This window comes from Pristiophorus japonicus, unplaced genomic scaffold (genome assembly GCF_044704955.1).
Source record: "Pristiophorus japonicus isolate sPriJap1 unplaced genomic scaffold, sPriJap1.hap1 HAP1_SCAFFOLD_901, whole genome shotgun sequence".
Classification (NCBI taxonomy): domain Eukaryota; kingdom Metazoa; phylum Chordata; class Chondrichthyes; family Pristiophoridae; genus Pristiophorus; species Pristiophorus japonicus.
Window position 1 is genome coordinate 137,174 of NW_027254826.1, and position 20,806 is coordinate 157,979.

Below are 20,806 nucleotides of genomic sequence, written 5' to 3' on the forward strand. Positions count from 1 at the left end.
ATGTGGGAGGGCAGGCAAGAGAGGGAGTGTGGACAAGACCAGAACTAGGGGCCATCAATATACGACAGTCATGAATAAATCCAATGGGGAATTCAGGAGAAACTTCTTTACCCAGAGAGGGGTGAGAATGTGGGACTCGCTCCCACAGGGAGGGGTCGAGGCGAGGAGCAGAGATACATTTAAGGGGAATATTTTGTACCTAACACAGATGAGACTGCACACAGGGAGGTTAAAGTAACAGTGACCTCAGTCTTTAATAAGACACTCCAGAGTGAGGAACAGGCCTTAGGGGCCGGCTTATATACAGTGCTCCCAAGAGATGCTGGGATCCCTTGGGACTTCAGGGGATGCGCTCCCTGGTGGCGGAACATGGGAGTGCATGCTTTACAGATACACAACATCACTCCCCCGCAAAGTCAAAGTGAAAACTGTTTACAAGGTGAGGCGGTCGGGAGCCTTTCTTTCCCTGGTGGGCCGCCTCGGTACAAATGTCTGTTCTGGTGTGTTGGCTGTGCTCTCGCTGGGCTGGCGTGTTGTTGGCCCTGCAGGGCTGCTGGGTGAGCCTGGCCTTGCTGGGCTGTTGGGCTGTGATGGGTTCGATTTCCTGGTCCGGCGTGGTGTCGTTGATCCTTTGGGTGTGTGTTGTGGGCTCGAAAAAGGTGGTGTCTGCTGTGGGTTGTTCAGGGCAGTCTGTGAACCGCAGCCTCGTTTGGTCCAGGTGCTTTCTGCAAATTTGTCCATTGTCTAGTTTGACTACAAACACCCTACTCCCTTCTTTAGTTATCACCGTGCTCGCGATCCACTTGGGACCATGTCCATAGTTTAGCACATACACAGGGTCATTCAGATCAATTTCCCGTGACACAGTGGGCGCGGCCATCGTTTACATTTTGTTGCTGCCGCCTGCTCTCTACCTGATCATGCAGGTTGGGGTGAACCAGCGAGAGCCTGGTTTTAAGTGTCACGAGTAGCTCAGCCGGGGACACCCCTGTGAGCGAGTGGGGTCTCGTGCGGTAGCTGAGCAGTACTCGGGACAGGCGGGTTTGGAGTGAGCCTTCTGTGACTCGTTTAAGGCTCTGTTTGATGGTTTGTACTGCCCACTCTGCCTGCCCATTGGAGGCTGGTTTAAACGGGACCGAGGTGACATGTTTGATCCCATTGCGGGTCATGAATTCTTTAAATTCGGCACTGGTGAAACATGGCCCGTTGTCACTGACCAGTATGTCAGGCAGGCCGTGGGTGGCAAACATGGACCTCAGGCTTTCAATGGTGGCAATGGTGGTGCTTCCCGACATTATTTCACATTCAATCCATTTGAAAAAGCATCCACCACCACCAGGAACATTTTACCGAGAAACAGGCCTACATAGTCGACATGGATCCTCGACCATGGTCTGGAGGGCCTGGACCACAAACTTAGTGGTGCCTCTCTGGGCACGTTGCTCAACTGAGCACACACGCTGCATTGCCGTACACAGGACTGTAAGTCAGAGTCAATACCAGGCCACCACACGTGGGATCTGGCTATCGCTTTCATCATTACTATACCCGGGTGTGTGCTGTGGAGATCCGAGATGAATGTCTTCCTGCCCTTTTTTGGTAGCACTACGCGGTTACCCCACAACAGGCAGTCTGCCTGAATGGACAGCTCGTCCTTTCGCCGCTGGAATGGCTTGATTGGCTCTTGCATTTCAACGGGGATGCTGGCCCAGCTCCCATGCAGTGCACAGTTTTTTACTAGGGACAGCAGAGGATCTTGGCTGGTCCAAGTCCTAATCTGGCGGGCCGTGACAGGTGATTTATCATTTTCAAACACTTCCATGACCATCAACAAGTCTGCGGGCTGTGCCACCATCAACAAGTTAGCAGGCTGTGCCATTTCCACCCCCGTGGTGGGCAATGGTAGCCGACTGAGAGCATCCGCACAGTTCTCGGTGCCTGGCCTGTGGCGGATGGTATAGTTATACGCTGATAGCGCGAGTGCCCACCTTTGTATGCGGGCTGAGGCATTCGTATTTATCCCCTTGTTTTCAGCGAACAGGGATATGAGGGGCTTGTGATCGGTTTCCAGCTCAAATTTGAGGCCAAACAGGTACTGATGCAATTTCTTTACCCCGAACACACACACACTAATGCCTCTTTCTCAATCATGCTGTAGGCCCTCTCGGCCTTAGACAAGCTCCTGGAAGCATAGGCGACAGATTGCAACTTCACCACAACGTTAGCTTGTAATACACACCCGACTCCGTACGATGACGCATCACATGCTAGCACAAGTCTTTTACACGCGTTATACAATACAAGCAGCTTGTTGGAGCATAAAATGTTTCTGGCTTTCCCAAAAGCAATTACTTGTTTTTTTTCCATACCCAGTTCTCACCTTTACGCAATAACACGTGTAGGGGCTCTAAAAGGGAGCTTAACCCCAGTAGGCAGTTACCAAAATAGTTGAGCAGTCCAAGGAACGACCTTAACTCCGTGATGTTCTGTGGCCTGGGCACGTTCCTGATAGCCTCTGTCTTGGCGTCTGTGGGCCGAATGCCGTCCGCCGCGATCTTTCTCCCCAAAAACTCCACTTCTGTTGCCATGAAGATGCATTTCGACCTCTTCAGCCACAGCCCTACGCGATCCAGTCGCTGGAGGACCTCCTCCAGGTTTTGTAGGTGCTCGACGGTGTCCCGACTCAGTATGTTGTCCTGAAAGACCACCATGTGTGGTACCGACTTGAGTAGGCTCTCCATGTTTCTCTGGAAGATCGCTGCAGCCGACCGAATTCCAAACGGGCATCTGTTGTAGATGAACAGTCCCTTGTGCGTGTTGATGCAGGTGAGGCACTTCGAAGACTCCTCCAGCTCCTGCGTCATGTAGGCCGAAGTCAGGTCGAGCTTGGTGATCGTCTTGCCTCCTGCCAGCGTCGCAAATAGGTCGTCTGCCTTAGTTGCGGGTATTGGTCCTATAGCGAGAAACGATTAATAGTTACTTTGTAATCGCCGCAAATTCTGACCGTGCCATCACTTTTGAGTACTGGAACAATCGGGCTGGCCCACTCGCTGAATTCCACTGGGGAGATGATGCCCTCGCGTTGCAGCCTGTCCAGCTCGATTTCCACTCTCTCCCTCATCATGTGAGGTACCGCTTGCACCTTGTGGTGAATGGGTCATGCCTCTGGGATCAAGTGGATCCGCACCTTCGCCCCGGAAAAGTTTTCAATGTCTGGTTCAAAAAGGGAAGGAAATTTGTTAAGAACCTGGGTACATGAGGCCTCATCGACATGTGATAGCACTCGGATGTCATCCCAGTTCCAGCGGATTTTGCCCAGCCAGGTCCTTCCAAGCAATGTGGGGCCATCGCCCGGGACAATCCAGAGTGGCAGTTCGTGCACCGTGCCCTCGTAGGTGACCTTGACCATGGTGCTGCCCAGGACAGTGATAAGCTCTTTGGTGTACGTTCTCAGTTTCGTGTGGATGGGGCTCAGGGCTGGTCTGAGTGCCTTGTTGCACCACAGTCTCTCAAACATCTTTTTACTCATGATGGATTAGCTAGCGCCAGTGTCCAGTTCCATGGCTACGGGTAAGCCATTCAATTTTACGTTTAGCATTATAGGTGGACATTTCGTCGAAAATGTGTGCACCCCGTGTACTTCAGCATCTGCCTCCTCTCTCTGAGGCTCGAAATTGCTTTGATCCACCATGGACCGATCTTCCTCTGCCACGTGGTGGTTAGCAGATTTTGCAGAGCTTGCAGCTCGTTTGCAAGCTCATTGGAGGTGCCCCATTGTTCCACAGCTCTCGCAAACATACCCTTTGAAGCGGCACGAATAGGCTGAATGGAAGCCTCCACAACGCCAACAAGGTGTGAATTGCCTTGCATTCATCCTTTGTTGGGGACTCTGAGTCATTTGGGTCACCTGAGGCCTGCTGGCAGTTGCAGACTCGTGGTTTCTGCCCTGTACATTTCTGCTCGCAAACACAGTTCCAGTTAAGTTATGAACATTGCTAGCACTTGTGTGCGGAGAGATTTGTTTGGTGTTATCACTGGTGGACATAAACGCCTGTGCTATCGCAATGGCCTTACTGAGGGTCGGTGTCTCTACAGTCAAAAGTTTTCGTAGGATGGTCTCGCGGCCAATGCCCAGAACAAAAAAGTTTCTGAGCATTTGCTCCAGGTAGCCATCAAACTCACATTGTCCTGCAAGTCGCCTTAGCTCGGCGACGTAGCTCACCACTTCCTGACCTTTAGATCGCTGGCACGTGTAGAACCGATACCTCGCCATCAGCACGCTCTCCCTCGGGTTAAGATGCTCCCGAACCAGTGTACACAGTTCCTCATACGACTTATCTGTGGGTTTCCCGGAGCCAGAAGACTCTTCATGAGGCTGTAGGTCGGTGCCCCGCAGGCTGTGAGGAGGACCGCTCTCCTTTTTGCAGCGCTTCCTTCTCCGTCCAGCTCGTTGGCTACAAAGTACTGGTCTAGCCGTTCGACATAGGCTTCCCAGGCCTCACCCTCCGAGAACTTCTCCAGGATGCCCACAGTTTGCTGCATCTTTGCGTTGGATTCGTATTCTCGTCGCCAGTTATTGTGTTCCTGTCACAGGTGAGGCTGCACACAGGGCGGTTAAAGTAACAGTGACCTCAGTCTTTAATAAGACACTCCAGAGTGAGGAACAGACCTTAGGGGCCGGCTTATATACAGTGCTCCCAAGGGATGCTGGGATCCCTTGGGACTTCAGGGGATGCGCTCCCTGGTGGCGGAACATGGGAGTGCATGCTTTACAGATACACAACAGGGGAAGCTGGATAAACACATGAGGGAGAAAGGAATAGAAGGATATGGTGATGGGGTGAGATGGACAGAGGAGGGAGGGGGCTGGTGTGGGGTATAAACCTGGTCTTTTTCTTATTCCGTGTGATTCTCCGTGTGAGGAAGGAATAGATTGCTAACTGTTTTCGCTTGCTTCATTCAGTGCAAACGACGATGTCAGAGTTACGGATATTACTGATGTTTCCACCGCGTGATGGGAGATTGAGAGAGAGGGTTACTTCAGATAGCCTGGGAACTGCCGAGCAAATCCTCGTTTCTCCTCCCCTCAACAAGTTAAGGACAGACAGGACAATCAGAGTCTAGGGCACAAATAAAGAAAGACGGTATCTCTTACAATTTGAAGCCACATCTCACTTTGTGTCTGCACCAACACGCAATGCATCAAACGTATCAATCTCGACCACAATCCACCCTGAGCCACCAGTGTCAGAACCACACACTCCCGGGGCAGGTACAGGGGGTTAGATACAGAGTAAAGCTCCCTCTACACTGTCCCATCAAACACTCCCAGGGCAGGTACAGGGGATTAGACACAGAGTAAAGCTCCCTCTACACTGTCCCATCAAACACTCCCAGGGCAGGTACAGGGGTTAGATACAGAGTAAAGCTCCCTCTACACTGTCCCATCAAACACTCCCAGGGCAGGTACAGGGGGTTAGATACAGAGTAAAGCTCCCTCTACACTGTCCCATCAAACACTCCCAGGGCAGGTACAGGGGGTTAGATACAGAGTAAAGCTCCCTCTACACTGTCCCATCAAACACTCCCAGGGCAGGTACAGCACGGGGTTAGATACAGAGTAAAGCTCCCTCTACACTGTCCCATCAAACACTCCCGGGGCAGGTACAGGGGTTAGATACAGAGTAAAGCTCCCTCTACACTGTCCCCATCAAACACTCCCAGGGCAGGTACAGGGGGTTAGATACAGAGTAAAGCTCCCTCTACACTGTCCCATCAAACACTCCCAGGGCAGGTACAGGGGGTTAGATACAGAGTAAAGCTCCCTCGACACTGTCCCATCAAACACTCCCAGGGCAGGTACAGGGGGTTAGATACAGAGTAAAGCTCCCTCTACACTGTCCCATCAAACACTCCCAGGGCAGGTACAGCATGGGGTTAGATACAGAGTAAAGCTCCCTCTACACTATCCCCATTAAACACTCCCAGGGCAGGTACAGCACGGGGTTAGATACAGAGTAAAGCTCCCTCTACATTGTCCCATCAAACACTCCCAGGGCAGGTACAGGGGGTTAGATACAGAGTAAAGCTTCCTCTGCACTGTCCCATCAAACACTCCCAGGGCAGATACAGGGGGTTAGTTACAGAGTAAAGCTCCCTCTACACTGTCCCATCAAACACTCCCAGGGCAGGTACAGGGAGTTAGATACAGAGTAAAGCTCCCTCTACACTGTCCCATCAAACACTCCCAGGGCAGGTACAGGGGGTTAGATACAGAGTAAAGCTCCCTCTACACTGTCCCATCAAACACTCCCAGGGCAGGTACAGGGGGTTAGATACAGAGTAAAGCTCCCTCTACACTGTCCCATCAAACACTCCCAGGGCAGGTACAGCACGGGGTTAGATACAGAGTAAAGCTCCCTCTACATTGTCCCATCAAACACTCCCAGGGCACATACAGCACGGGATTAGATACAGAGTAAAGCTCCCTCTACACTGTCACATCAAACACTCCCAGGGCAGGTACAGGGGGTTAGATACAGAGTAAAGCTCCCTTTACACTATCCCCATCAAACACTCCCAGGGCAGGTACAGCATGGGTTAGATACAGAGTAAAGCTCCCTCTGCACTGTCCCATCAAACACTCCCAGGGCAGGTACAGGGGGTTAGATATAGAGTAAAGCTCCCTCTACACTGTCCCATCAAACACTCCCAGGGCAGGTACAGCATGGGGTTAGATACAGAGTAAAGCTCCCTCTACAGTATCCCCATCAAACACTCCCAGGGCAGGTACAGCATGGGTTAGATACAAAGTAAAGCTCCCTCTACACTGTCCCATCAAACACTCCCAGGGCAGGTACAGGGGGTTAGATATAGAGTAAAGCTCCCTCTACACTGTCCCATCAAACACTCCCAGGGCAGGTACAGCATGGGTTAGATACAGAGTAAAACTTCCTCTGCACTGTCCCATCAAACACTCCCAGGGCAGGTACAGCACGGGGTTAGATACAGAGTAAAGCTCCCTCTACACTGTCCCATCAAACACTCCAAGAGCAGGTACAGGGGGTTAGATACAGAGTAAAGCTCCCTCTAGACTGTCCCATCAAACACTCCCAGGGCAGGTACAGGGGGTTAGATACAGAGTAAAGCTCCCTCTACACTGTCCCCATCAAACACTCCCAGGGCAGGTACAGCACGGGGTTAGATACAGAGTAAAGCTCCCTCTACATTGTCCCATCAAACACTCCCAGGGCACATACAGCACGGGATTAGATACAGAGTAAAGCTCCCTCTACACTGTCACATCAAACACTCCCAGGGCAGGTACAGTATGGGTTAGATACAGAGTAAAGATCCCTCTACACTGTCCCATCAAACACTCCCAGGCAGGTATAGCATGGGTTAGATACAGAGTAAAGCTTCCTCTGCACTGTCCCATCAAACACTCCCAGGGCAGGTACAGGGGGTTAGTTACAGAGTAAAGCTCCCTCTACACTGTCCCATCAAACACTCCCAGGGCAGGTACAGGGGGTTAGATACAGAGTAAAGCTCCCTCTACACTGTCCCCATCAAACACTCCCAGGGCAGGTACAGTACGGGGTTAGATACAGAGTAAAGCTCCCTCTACACTGTCCCATCAAACACTCCCAGGGCAGGTACAGTACGGGGTTAGATACAGAGTAAAGCTCCCTCTGCACTGTCCCATCAAACACTCCCAGGGCAGGTACAGGGGGTTAGTTACAGAGTAAAGCTCCCTCTACACTGTCCCATCAAACACTCCCAGGGCAGGTACAGGGGGTTAGATACAGAGTAAAGCTCCCTCTACACTGTCCCATCAAACACTCCCAGGGCAGGTACAGGGGGTTAGATACAGAGTAAAGCTCCCTCTACACTGTCCCATCACACACTCCCAGGGCAAGTACAGGGGGTTAGATACAGAGTAAAGCTCCCTCTACACTGTCCTATCAAACACTCCCAGGGCAGGTACAGGGGGTTAGATACAGAGTAAAGCTCCCTCTACACTGTCCCATCAAACACTCCCAGGGCAGGTACAGGGGGTTAGATACAGAGTAAAGCTCCCTCTACACTGTCCCATCAAACACTCCCAGGACAGGTACAGGGGGTTAGATACAGAGTAAAGCTCCCTCTACACTGTCCCATCAAACACTCCCAGGGCAGGTACAGGGGGTTAGATACAGAGTAAAGCTCCCTCTGCACTGTCCCATCAAACACTCCCAGGGCAGGTACAGCATGGGGTTAGATACAGAGTAAAGCTCCCTCTACACTATCCCCATCAAACACTCCCAGGGCAGGTACAGCACGGGGTTAGATACAGAGTAAAGCTCCCTCTACATTGTCCCATCAAACACTCCCAGGGCAGGTACAGGGGGTTAGATACAGAGTAAAGCTTCCTCTGCACTGTCCCATCAAACACTCCCAGGGCAGATACAGGGGGTTAGTTACAGAGTAAAGCTCCCTCTACACTGTCCCATCAAACACTCCCAGGGCAGGTACAGGGAGTTAGATACAGAGTAAAGCTCCCTCTACACTGTCCCATCAAACACTCCCAGGGCAGGTACAGGGGGTTAGATACAGAGTAAAGCTCCCTCTACACTGTCCCATCAAACACTCCCAGGGCAGGTACAGGGGGTTAGATACAGAGTAAAGCTCCCTCTACACTGTCCCATCAAACACTCCCAGGGCAGGTACAGCACGGGGTTAGATACAGAGTAAAGCTCCCTCTACATTGTCCCATCAAACACTCCCAGGGCACATACAGCACGGGATTAGATACAGAGTAAAGCTCCCTCTACACTGTCACATCAAACACTCCCAGGGCAGGTACAGGGGGTTAGATACAGAGTAAAGCTCCCTTTACACTATCCCCATCAAACACTCCCAGGGCAGGTACAGCATGGGTTAGATACAGAGTAAAGCTCCCTCTGCACTGTCCCATCAAACACTCCCAGGGCAGGTACAGGGGGTTAGATATAGAGTAAAGCTCCCTCTACACTGTCCCATCAAACACTCCCAGGGCAGGTACAGCATGGGGTTAGATACAGAGTAAAGCTCCCTCTACAGTATCCCCATCAAACACTCCCAGGGCAGGTACAGCATGGGTTAGATACAAAGTAAAGCTCCCTCTACACTGTCCCATCAAACACTCCCAGGGCAGGTACAGGGGGTTAGATATAGAGTAAAGCTCCCTCTACACTGTCCCATCAAACACTCCCAGGGCAGGTACAGCATGGGTTAGATACAGAGTAAAACTTCCTCTGCACTGTCCCATCAAACACTCCCAGGGCAGGTACAGCACGGGGTTAGATACAGAGTAAAGCTCCCTCTACACTGTCCCATCAAACACTCCAAGAGCAGGTACAGGGGGTTAGATACAGAGTAAAGCTCCCTCTAGACTGTCCCATCAAACACTCCCAGGGCAGGTACAGGGGGTTAGATACAGAGTAAAGCTCCCTCTACACTGTCCCCATCAAACACTCCCAGGGCAGGTACAGCACGGGGTTAGATACAGAGTAAAGCTCCCTCTACATTGTCCCATCAAACACTCCCAGGGCACATACAGCACGGGATTAGATACAGAGTAAAGCTCCCTCTACACTGTCACATCAAACACTCCCAGGGCAGGTACAGTATGGGTTAGATACAGAGTAAAGATCCCTCTACACTGTCCCATCAAACACTCCCAGGCAGGTATAGCATGGGTTAGATACAGAGTAAAGCTTCCTCTGCACTGTCCCATCAAACACTCCCAGGGCAGGTACAGGGGGTTAGTTACAGAGTAAAGCTCCCTCTACACTGTCCCATCAAACACTCCCAGGGCAGGTACAGGGGGTTAGATACAGAGTAAAGCTCCCTCTACACTGTCCCCATCAAACACTCCCAGGGCAGGTACAGTACGGGGTTAGATACAGAGTAAAGCTCCCTCTACACTGTCCCATCAAACACTCCCAGGGCAGGTACAGTACGGGGTTAGATACAGAGTAAAGCTCCCTCTGCACTGTCCCATCAAACACTCCCAGGGCAGGTACAGGGGGTTAGTTACAGAGTAAAGCTCCCTCTACACTGTCCCATCAAACACTCCCAGGGCAGGTACAGGGGTTAGATACAGAGTAAAGCTCCCTCTACACTGTCCCATCAAACACTCCCAGGGCAGGTACAGGGGGTTAGATACAGAGTAAAGCTCCCTCTACACTGTCCCATCAAACACTCCCAGGGCAGGTACAGGGGGTTAGATATAGAGTAAAGCTCCCTCTACACTGTCCCATCAAACACTCCCAGGGCAGGTACAGGGGGTTAGATACAGAGTAAAGCTCCCTCTACACTGTCCCAACAAACACTCCCAGGGCAGGTACAGCACGGGGTTAGATACAGAGTAAAGCTCCCTCTACACTGTCCCATCAAACACTCCCAGGGCAGGTACAGGGGGTTAGATACAGAGTAAAGCTCCCTCTACACTGTCCCATCAAACACTCCCAGGGCAGGTACAGGGGGTTAGATACAGATTAAAGCTCCCTCTACACTGTCCCTTTGAGCACTGACTGCATTTACCACGTTCGTACACTCCAACAATGAAGAAAATCGCTGGAAGAAATTTCCATCCGTCTTTGAAATGTTCAAAGCAATTAAAACATCGTGAGCCGCCGCAGTGAATCATTGTCCGAATGTCCGGCGCAGATTCTGCTGCCCATCGGCTTCTGCTGCTTGTTACCGCTACCTCTGGGCTCGGCCCTGCCGTGAGCTCATCGTTTCCGAGTCAGCCCGCCCCGCGTCTGGGTGAATCAGCTTCCTCGGGCCCTCACCGCGCCGCAACTCAGGAAAGGGAAGTGCAACTTGTGAGGGAGGGTCAGAGTGAGAGAGCGAGAGAGAGAGAGAGCGAGAGAGAGAGCGAGAGGATCGAACTCCGTGACAACCGCCCCTCGTCGCAAACCACGCGGGTTCCGCCGTTCGATACCGGGATCGTCCAGCGCTGACGGCGAGGTGAGCGCGGGCGTGTGCGAGTGGGGAGGGCACGAGGGGAGTCGGGGGCAAACTCAGATCTTAAGCCGCAGCCGTTCGAGATGAAACCCGCATCGCGAGGTGTGTGTCTGTCTGAGCACTCTCGCTGCTCTGTGCAGCACCGGCCGATGGTCAAAGCTGCTGGGGACAGGCGCTCGATACTTGAAGTCGAGCAGCTCACCCCAATTCCTCCTCCCGAGCCCACCCTTTATTTGTCCCCCAGCTGTCTGTTCTTCTTTAACTCAGCGTCCGGGGTGTCTGAATTGCCAGCTCTCCCATGATCGAGTCGTCGGCCCCCTGTGCTAATTTGAGAGGGAGGGGGCGGTTTTCATAACGGGGAAGCTGGCAAAATCTCTCGCTGGCACCCGCCCGCGTCACGTCCCCGGTTCCAGCGGTGAGCACCCGCGTTTTTCCTGATCCGTGCTCGGGGGTTGGAAGAGGAAGTGCTGCTCTTGTGGGCGAGCGAGGAGACGTGTTCGATAGCAAGCCTGACGCTTTTAACTGCAGGAGAGAGAGAGAGAGCGGGAGAGAGAGAGAGGGGAAGGGAGAGAGAGAGAGACACAGAGAGAGTGAGGGAGAGAGAGAGAGGGAGAGAGACAGAGAGAGGGAAAGGGAGAGAGAGAGAGACACAGAGAGAGTGAGGGAGAGGGAGAGAGACAGAGAGAGGGAAAGGGAGAGAGAGTGACAGAGTGAGGGAGAGGGAAAGGGAGAGAGAGACGGACACAGAGAGAGTGAGGGAGAGAGAGAGAGAGGGAAAGGGAGAGAGAGAGAGACGGACACAGAGAGAGTGAGGGAGAGAGACAGAGAGACAGAGAGAGGGAAAGGGAGAGAGAGAGAGAGACAGAGAGAGTGAGGGAGAGAGAGAGAGGGAGAGAGGGAAAGGGAGAGAGAGAGGGAAAGGGAGAGAGAGAGAGACACACAGAGAGTGAGGGAGAGAGACAGAGAGAGGGAAAGGGAGAGAGAGAGACGGACACAGAGAGTGAGGGAGAGAGAGAGAGAGAGGGAGAGAGACAGAGAGAGGGAAAGGGAGAGAGAGAGATGGACACAGAGAGAGTGAGGGAGAGAGACAGAGAGGGAAAGGGAGAGAGAGAGAGGGAAAGGGAGAGAGAGAGACGGACACAGAGAGTGAGGGAGAGAGAGAGAGAGAGGGAGAGAGACAGAGAGAGGGAAAGGGAGAGAGAGAGACGGACACAGAGAGAGTGAGGGAGAGAGACAGAGAGAGGGAAAGGGAGAGAGAGAGGGAAAGGGAGAGAGAGAGACACACAGAGAGAGTGAGGGAGAGAGAGAGAGGGAGAGAGACAGAGAGAGGGAAAGGGAGAGAGAGAGACGGACACAGAGAGTGAGGGAGAGAGAAAGAGAGAGGGAGAGAGACAGAGAGAGGGAAAGGGAGAGAGAGAGAGACAGAGAGAGAGAGGGAGAGAGACAGAGAGAGACAGAGAGAGGGAAAGGGAGAGAGAGAGACGGACACAGAGAGAGTGAGGGAGAGAGACAGAGTGGGAAAGGGAGAGAGAGAGGGAAAGGGAGAGAGAGAGACACACAGAGAGAGTGAGGGAGAGAGAGAGAGGGAGAGAGTTAGAGAGAGGGAAAGGGAGAGAGAGAGACGGACACAGAGAGAGTGAGGGAGAGAGAGGGAGAGAGACAGAGAGGGAAAGGGAGAGAGAGAGAGAGAGACAGAGTGAGGGAGAGAGAGAGAGAGGGAGAGAGACAGAGAGAGAGGGAAAGGGAGCATGAGGGAGAGAGACAGAGAGGGAAAGGGAGAGAGAGAGAGACAGAGAGTGAGAGAGAGACAGACAGAGGTAGTGGGAGAAACGGAGAGAGAGATGGTGAGAGAGAGACACACACAGACAGGCAGAGACAGAGGGAGAGAGAGAAAGACAGAGGGAGAGTGAGGGAGACGGTGAGAGAGGCAGAGGGAGAGACAGAGAGACACAGGGAAAGAGAGAAAGAGATTGCAGAAAGTTTGGAAATGTGGAAATACCCCAGTGAGAGTCAGTGTGTGTGGGACTGTACCCCAGTGAGAGTCAGTGTGTGTGGGACCCGTACCCGAGTGAGAGTCAGTGTGTGTGGGACTGTACCCCAGTGAGAGTCAGTGTGTGTGGGACCGAACCCCAGTGAGAGTCAGTGTGTGTGGGACCCGTACCCCAGTGAGAGTCAGTGTGTGTGGGACTGTACCCCAGTGAGAGTCAGTGTGTGTGGGACTGTACCCCAGTGAGAGTCAGTGTGTGTGGGACCCGTACCCCAGTGAGAGTCAGTGTGTGTGGGACTGTATCCCAGTGAGAGTCAGTGTGTGTGGGACTGTACCCCAGTGAGAGTCAGTGTGTGTGGGACTGTACCCCAGTGAGAGTCAGTGTGTGTGTGGGACCCGTACCTCAGTGAGAGTCAGTGTGTGTGGGACCCGTACCTCAGTGAGAGTCAGTGTGTGTGGGACTGTACCCCAGTGAGAGTCAGTGTGTGTGGGACCCGTACCCCAGTGAGAGTCAGTGTGTGGGACCCGTACCCCAGTGAGAGTCAGTGTGTGTGGGACTGTACCCCAGTGAGTGTCAGTGTGTGTGGGACCCGTACCCCAGTGAGCGTCAGTGTGTGTGGGACCCGTACCCCAGTGAGAGTCAGTGTGTGTGGGACCTGTACCCCAGTGAGAGTCAGTGTGTGTGGGATCCATACCCCAGTGAGAGTCAGTGTGTGTGGGACCTGTACCCCAGTGAGAGTCAGTGTGTGTGGGACCCGTACCCCAGTGAGAGTCAGTGTGTGTGGGACCTGTACCCCAGTGAGAGTCAGTGTGTGTGGGACCCGTACCCCAGTGAGAGTCAGTGTGTGTGGGACTGTACCCCAGTGAGAGTCAGTGCGTGTGGGACCCGTACCCCAGTGAGAGTCAGTGTGTGTGGGACTGTACCCCAGTGAGAGTCAGTGTGTGTGGGACCCGTACCCCAGTGAGAGTCAGTGTGTGTGGGACCCGTACCCCAGTGAGAGTCAGTCTGTGTGGGACCCGTATCCCAGTGAGAGTCAGTGTGTGTGGGACTGTACCCCAGTGAGAGTCAGTGTGTGTGGGACTGTACCCCAGTGAGAGTCATTGTGTGTGTGACCCGTACCCCAGTGAGAGTCAGTGTGTGTGGGACACGTACCCCAGTGAGAGTCAGTGTGTGTGGGACCCGTACCCCAGTGAGAGTCAGTGTGTGGGACCCGTACCCCAGTGAGAGTCAGTGTGTGTGGGACTGTACCCCAGTGAGAGTCAGTGTGTGTGGGACCCGTACCCCAGTGAGAGTCATTGTGTGTGGGACTGTACCCCAATGAGAGTCAGTGTGTGTGGGACCTGTACCCCAGTGAGAGTCAGTGTGTGTGGGACCCGTACCCCAGTGAGAGTCAGTGTGTGTGGGACTGTACCCCAGTGAGAGTCAGTGTGTGTGGGACCCGTACCCCAGTGAGAGTCAGTGTGTGTGGGACTGTACCCCAGTGAGAGTCAGTGTGTGTGGGTCTGTACCCCAGTGAGAGTCAGTGTGTGTGGGACTGTACCCCAGTGAGAGTCAGTGTGTGTGGGACCTGTACCCCAGTGAGAGTCAGTGTGTGTGGGACCTGTACCCCAGTGAGAGTCAGTGTGTGTGGGACCCGTACCCCAGTGAGAGTCAGTGTGTGTGGGACCCGTACCCCAGTGAGAGTCAGTGTGTGTGGGACTGTACCCCAGTGAGAGTCAGTGTGTGTGGGACTGTACCCCAGTGAGAATCAGTGTGTGTGGGACCCGTACCCCAGTGAGAGTCAGTGTGTGTGGGACCTGTACCCCAGTGAGAGTCAGTGTGTGTGGGACTGTACCCCAGTGAGAGTCAGTGTGTGTGGGACCCGTACCCCAGTGAGAGTCAGTGTGTGTGGGACTGCACCCCAGTGAGAGTCAGTGTGTGTGGGACCCGTACCCCAGTGAGAGTCAGTGTGTGTGGGACCCGTACCCCAGTGAGAGTCAGTGTGTGTGAGACCCGTACCCCAGTGAGAGTCAGTGTGTGTGGGACCCGTACCCCAGTGAGAGTCAGTGTGTGTGGGACTGTACCCCAGTGAGAGTCAGTGTGTGTGGGACTGTACCCCAGTGAGAGTCAGTGTGTGTGGGACCCGTACCCCAGTGAGAGTCAGTGTGTGTGGGACCCGTACCCCAGTGAGAGTCAGTGTGTGTGGGACCCTTACCCAGTGAGAGTCAGTGTGTGTGGGACTGTACCCCAGTGTGAGTCAGTGTGTGTGGGACTGTACCCCAGTGAGAGTCAGTGTGTGTGTGACTGTACCCCAGTGAGAGTCAGTGTGTGTGGGACCTGTACCCCAGTGAGAGTCAGTGTGTGTGGGACCCGTACCCCAGTGAGAGTCAGTGTGTGTGGGACCCGTACCCCAGTGAGAGTCAGTGTGTGTGGGACCCGTACCCCAGTGAGAGTCAGTGTGTGTGGGACCTGTACCCCAGTGAGAGTCAGTGTGTGTGGGACCTGTACCCCAGTGAGAGTCAGTGTGTGTGGGACTGTACCCCAGTGAGAGTCAGTGTGTGTGGGACCTGTACCCCAGTGAGAGTCAGTGTGTGTGGGACCTGTACCCCAGTGAGAGTCAGTGTGTGTGGGACTGTACCCCAGTGAGAGTCAGTGTGTGTGGGACCTGTACCCCAGTGAGAGTCAGTGTGTGCCTCACTTTCCCGTCTCTATTGCAGATGTCTGGAAGGTGTAAAGACCTGCTGTTGGGTGTGACGGTGCTGACAATGGTCGCCATCTCCTACAGTGTGGGTACGTCCTATTGCACATTTCCTCGTTTGATTGATCATGATTATGTAAGGGAGCCTTCCAGGGAATAACATGTGATATTTTTGGTGTCAGAAACCACGCCGAGCCAGGACTCATCCTCAGAGGGATTGGAAGCAACGTCCAACATCACCGATGCTCTGGTCCCCTATCCCACTGAGCCGTCGATCGGAAATTCGTCAGGTACAAATCTCACTGGGGTACGGGTCCCACACACACTGACTCTCACTGGGGTACGGGTCCCACACACACTGACTCTCACTGGGGTACAGTCCCACACACACTGACTCTCACTGGGGTACAGTCCCACACACACTGACTCTCACTGGGGTACGGGTCCCACACACACTGACTCTCACTGGGGTACAGTCCCACACACACTGACTCTCACTGGGGTACAGTCCCACACACACTGACTCTCACTGGGGTACGGGTCCCACACACACTGACTCTCACTGGGGTACAGTCCCACACACACTGACTCTCACTGGGGTACAGTCCCACACACACTGACTCTCACTGGGATACAGTCCCACACACACTGACTCTCACTGGGGTACTGGTCCCACACACACTGACTCTCACTGGGGTACGGGTCCCACACACACTGACTCTCACTGGGGTACGTGTCCCACACACACTGACTCTCACTGGGGTACGGGTCCCACACACACTGACTCTCACTGGGGTACAGGTCCCACACACTGACTCTCACTGGGGTACAGTCCCACACACACTGACTCTCACTGGGGTACGGGTCCCACACACACTGACTCTCACTGGGGTACAGTCCCACACACACTGACTCTCACTGGGGTACAGTCCCACACACACTGACTCTCACTGGGGTACGGGTCCCACACACACTGACTCTCACTGGGGTACGGGTCCTACACACACTGACTCTCACTGGGGTACAGTCCCACACACACTGACTCTCACTGGGGTACGGGTCCCACACACACTGACTCTCACTGGGGTACGGGTCCCACACACACTGACTCTCACTGGGGTACGGGTCCCACACACACTGACTCTCACTGGGGTACAGTCCCACACACACTGACTCTCACTGGGGTACGGGTCCCACACACACTGCCTCTCACTGGGGTACGGGTCCCACACACACTGACTCTCACTGGGGTACGGGTCCCACACACACTGACTCTCACTGGGGTACGGGTCCCACACACACTGACTCTCACTGGGGTACGGGTCCCACACACACTGACTCTCACTGGGGTACAGTCCCACACACACTGACTCTCACTGGGGTACAGTCCCACACACACTGACTCTCACTGGGGTACGGGTCCTACACACACTGACTCTCACTGGGGTACAGTCCCACACACACTGACTCTCACTGGGGTACGGGTCCCACACACACTGACTCTCACTGGGGTACGGGTCCCACACACACTGACTCTCACTGGGGTACGGGTCCCACACACACTGACTCTCACTGGGGTACAGTCCCACACACACTGACTCTCACTGGGGTACGGGTCCCACACACACTGCCTCTCACTGGGGTACGGGTCCCACACACACTGACTCTCACTGGGGTACGGGTCCTACACACACTGACTCTCACTGGGGTACGGGTCCCACACACACTGACTCTCACTGGGTACGGGTCCCACACACACTGACTCTCACTGGGGTACGGGTCCCACACACACACTGACTCTCACTGGGGTACAGGTCCCACACACACGGACTCTCACTGGGGTACAGTCCCACACACACTGACTCTCACTGGGGTACGGGTCCTACACACACTGACTCTCACTGGGGTACAGTCCCACACACACTGACTTTCACTGGGGTGCAGTCCCACACACACTGACTCTCACTGGGGTACGGGTCCCACACACACTGACTCTCACTGGGGTACAGTCCCACACACACTGACTCTCACTGGGGTACAGTCCCACACACACTGACTCTCACTGGGGTACAGTCCCACACACACTGACTCTCACTGGGGTACAGTCCCACACACACTGACTCTCACTGGGGTACAGTCCCACACACACTGACTCTCACTGGGGTACAGGTCCCACACACACTGACTCTCACTGGGGTACGGGTCCCACACACACTGACACTCACTGGGGTACGGGTCTCACACACACTGACTCTCACTGGGGTACAGGTCCCACACACACTGACTCACACTGGGGTACAGTCCCACACACACTGACTCTCACTGGGGTACGGGTCCCACACACACTAACTCTCACTGGGGTACAGGTCCCACACACACTGACTCTCACTGGGGTACAGGTCCCACACACACTGACTCTCACTGGGGTACAGTCCCACACACAGTGACTCTCACTGGGGTACGGGTCCCACACACACTGACTCTCACTGGGGTACAGTCCCACACACACTGACTCTCACTGGGGTACGGGTCCCACACACACTGACTCTCACTGGGGTACGGGTCCCACACACACTGACTCTCACTGGGGTACAGTCCCACACACACTGACTCTCACTGGGGTACGGGTCCCACACACACTGACTTTCACTGGGGTACAGTCACACACACACTGACTCTCACTGGGGTACAGTCCCACACACACTGACTCTCACTGGGGTACGGGTCCCACACACACTGACTCTCACTGGGGTACAGTCCCACACACACTGACTCTCACTGGGGTACAGTCCCACACACACTGACTCTCACTGGGGTACGGGTCCCACACACACACTGACTCTCACTGGGGTACGGGTCCCACACACACTGACTCTCACTGGGGTACGGGTCCCACTCACACTGACTCTCACTGGGGTACGGGTCCCACACACACTGACTCTCACTGGGGTACGGGTCCCACACACACTGACTCTCGCTGGGGTACAGGTCCCACACACACTGACTCTCACTGGGGTACAGTCCCACACACACTGACTCTCACTGGGGTACGGGTCCTACACACACTGACTCTCACTGGGGTACGGGTCCCACACACACTGACTCTCACTGGGGTACGGGTCCTGCACACACTGACTCTCACTGGGGTACGGGTCCTACACACACTGACTCTCACTGGGGTACAGGTCCCACACACACTGACTCTCACTGGGGTACGGGTCCCACACACACTGACTCTCACTGGGGTACAGGTCCCACACACACTGACTCTCACTGGGGTACGGGTCCTACACACACTGACTCTCACTGGGGTACAGTCCCACACACAGTGACTCTCACTGGGGTACGGGTCCCACACACACTGACTCTCACTGGGGTACAGTCCCACACACACTGACTCTCACTGGGGTACGGGTCCCACACACACTGACTCTCACTGGGGTACGGGTCCCACACACACTGACTCTCACTGGGGTACAGTCCCACACACACTGACTCTCACTGGGGTACGGGTCCCACACACACTGACTTTCACTGGGGTACAGTCACACACACACTGACTCTCACTGGGGTACAGTCCCACACACACTGACTCTCACTGGGGTACGGGTCCCACACACACTGACTCTCACTGGGGTACAGTCCCACACACACTGACTCTCACTGGGGTACAGTCCCACACACACTGACTCTCACTGGGGTACGGGTCCCACACACACACTGACTCTCACTGGGGTACGGGTCCCACACACACTGACTCTCACTGGGGTACGGGTCCCACTCACACTGACTCTCACTGGGGTACGGGTCCCACACACACTGACTCTCACTGGGGTACGGGTCCCACACACACTGACTCTCGCTGGGGTACAGGTCCCACACACACTGACTCTCACTGGGGTACAGTCCCACACACACTGACTCTCACTGGGGTACGGGTCCTACACACACTGACTCTCACTGGGGTACGGGTCCCACACACACTGACTCTCACTGGGGTACGGGTCCTGCACACACTGACTCTCACTGGGGTACGGGTCCTACACACACTGACTCTCACTGGGGTACAGGTCCCACACACACTGACTCTCACTGGGGTACGGGTCCCACACACACTGACTCTCACTGGGGTACAGGTCCCACACACACTGACTCTCACTGGGGTACGGGTCCTACACACACTGACTCTCACTGGGGTACAGTCCCACACACACTGACTCTCACTGGGGTACGGGTCCCACACACACTGACTCTCACTGGGGTACGGGTCCCACACACACTGACTCTCACTGGGGTACGGGTCCTACACACACTGACTCTCACTGGGGTACGGGTCCCACACACACTGACTCTCACTGGGTACGGGTCCCACACACACTGACTCTCACTGGGGTACGGGTCCCACACACACTGACTCTCACTGGGGTACAGGTCCCACACACACTGACTCTCACTGGGGTACAGTCCCACACACACTGACTCTCACTGGGGTACGGGTCCTACACACACTGACTCTCACTGGGGTACAGTCCCACACACACTGACTCTCACTGGGGTACAGTCCCACACACACTGACTCTCACTGGGGTACGGGTCCCACACACACTGACATTCACTGGGGTACAGTCCCACACACACTGACTCTCACAGGGGTACAGTCCCACACACACTGACTCTCACTGGGGTACAGTCCCACACACACTGACTCTCACTGGGGTACAGTCCCACACACACTGACTCTCACTGGGGTACAGTCCCACACACACTGACTCTCACTGGGGTACAGTCCCACACACACTGACTCTCACTGGGGTACGGGTCCCACACACACTGACTCTCACTGGGGTACAGTCCCACACACACTGACTCTCACTGGGGTACAGTCCCACACACACTGACTCTCACTGGGGTACGGGTCCCACACACACTGACTCTCACTGGGGTACAGTCCCACACACACTGACTCTCACTGGGGTACAGTCCCACACACACTGACTCTCACTGGGATACAGTCCCACACACACTGACTCTCACTGGGGTACTGGTCCCACACACACTGACTCTCACTGGGGTACGGGTCCCACACACACTGACTCTCACTGGGGTACGTGTCCCACACACACTGACTCTCACTGGGGTACGGGTCCCA

The 20,806-nt window shown here is 54.5% G+C and overlaps 1 protein-coding gene and 1 long non-coding RNA gene across 5 annotated transcripts in view; both read left to right on the forward strand.

Moving 5' to 3' along the window:
• The window catches only part of LOC139257730 (uncharacterized), a 138,523-nt gene extending 133,366 nt beyond the window's left edge, over positions 1-5,157 (forward strand). For all 4 annotated transcript variants that reach the window (XM_070874596.1, XM_070874597.1, XM_070874598.1 and 1 more), the window contains one exon: positions 4,964-5,157. In XM_070874596.1, the coding sequence (XP_070730697.1) occupies positions 4,964-5,015 (52 nt within the window). In that variant the 3' untranslated portion in view covers positions 5,016-5,157. The remainder of the gene's footprint in view (positions 1-4,963) is intronic.
• Positions 5,158-10,860: 5,703 nt separating this feature from the next.
• Positions 10,861-15,941, forward strand: LOC139257729 (uncharacterized). The gene is made up of 3 exons (XR_011592318.1): positions 10,861-10,995; positions 15,677-15,749; positions 15,840-15,941. It is a non-coding gene; the product is annotated as an uncharacterized lncRNA (long non-coding RNA).
• The last annotated feature ends 4,865 nt before the right edge of the window (positions 15,942-20,806 follow it).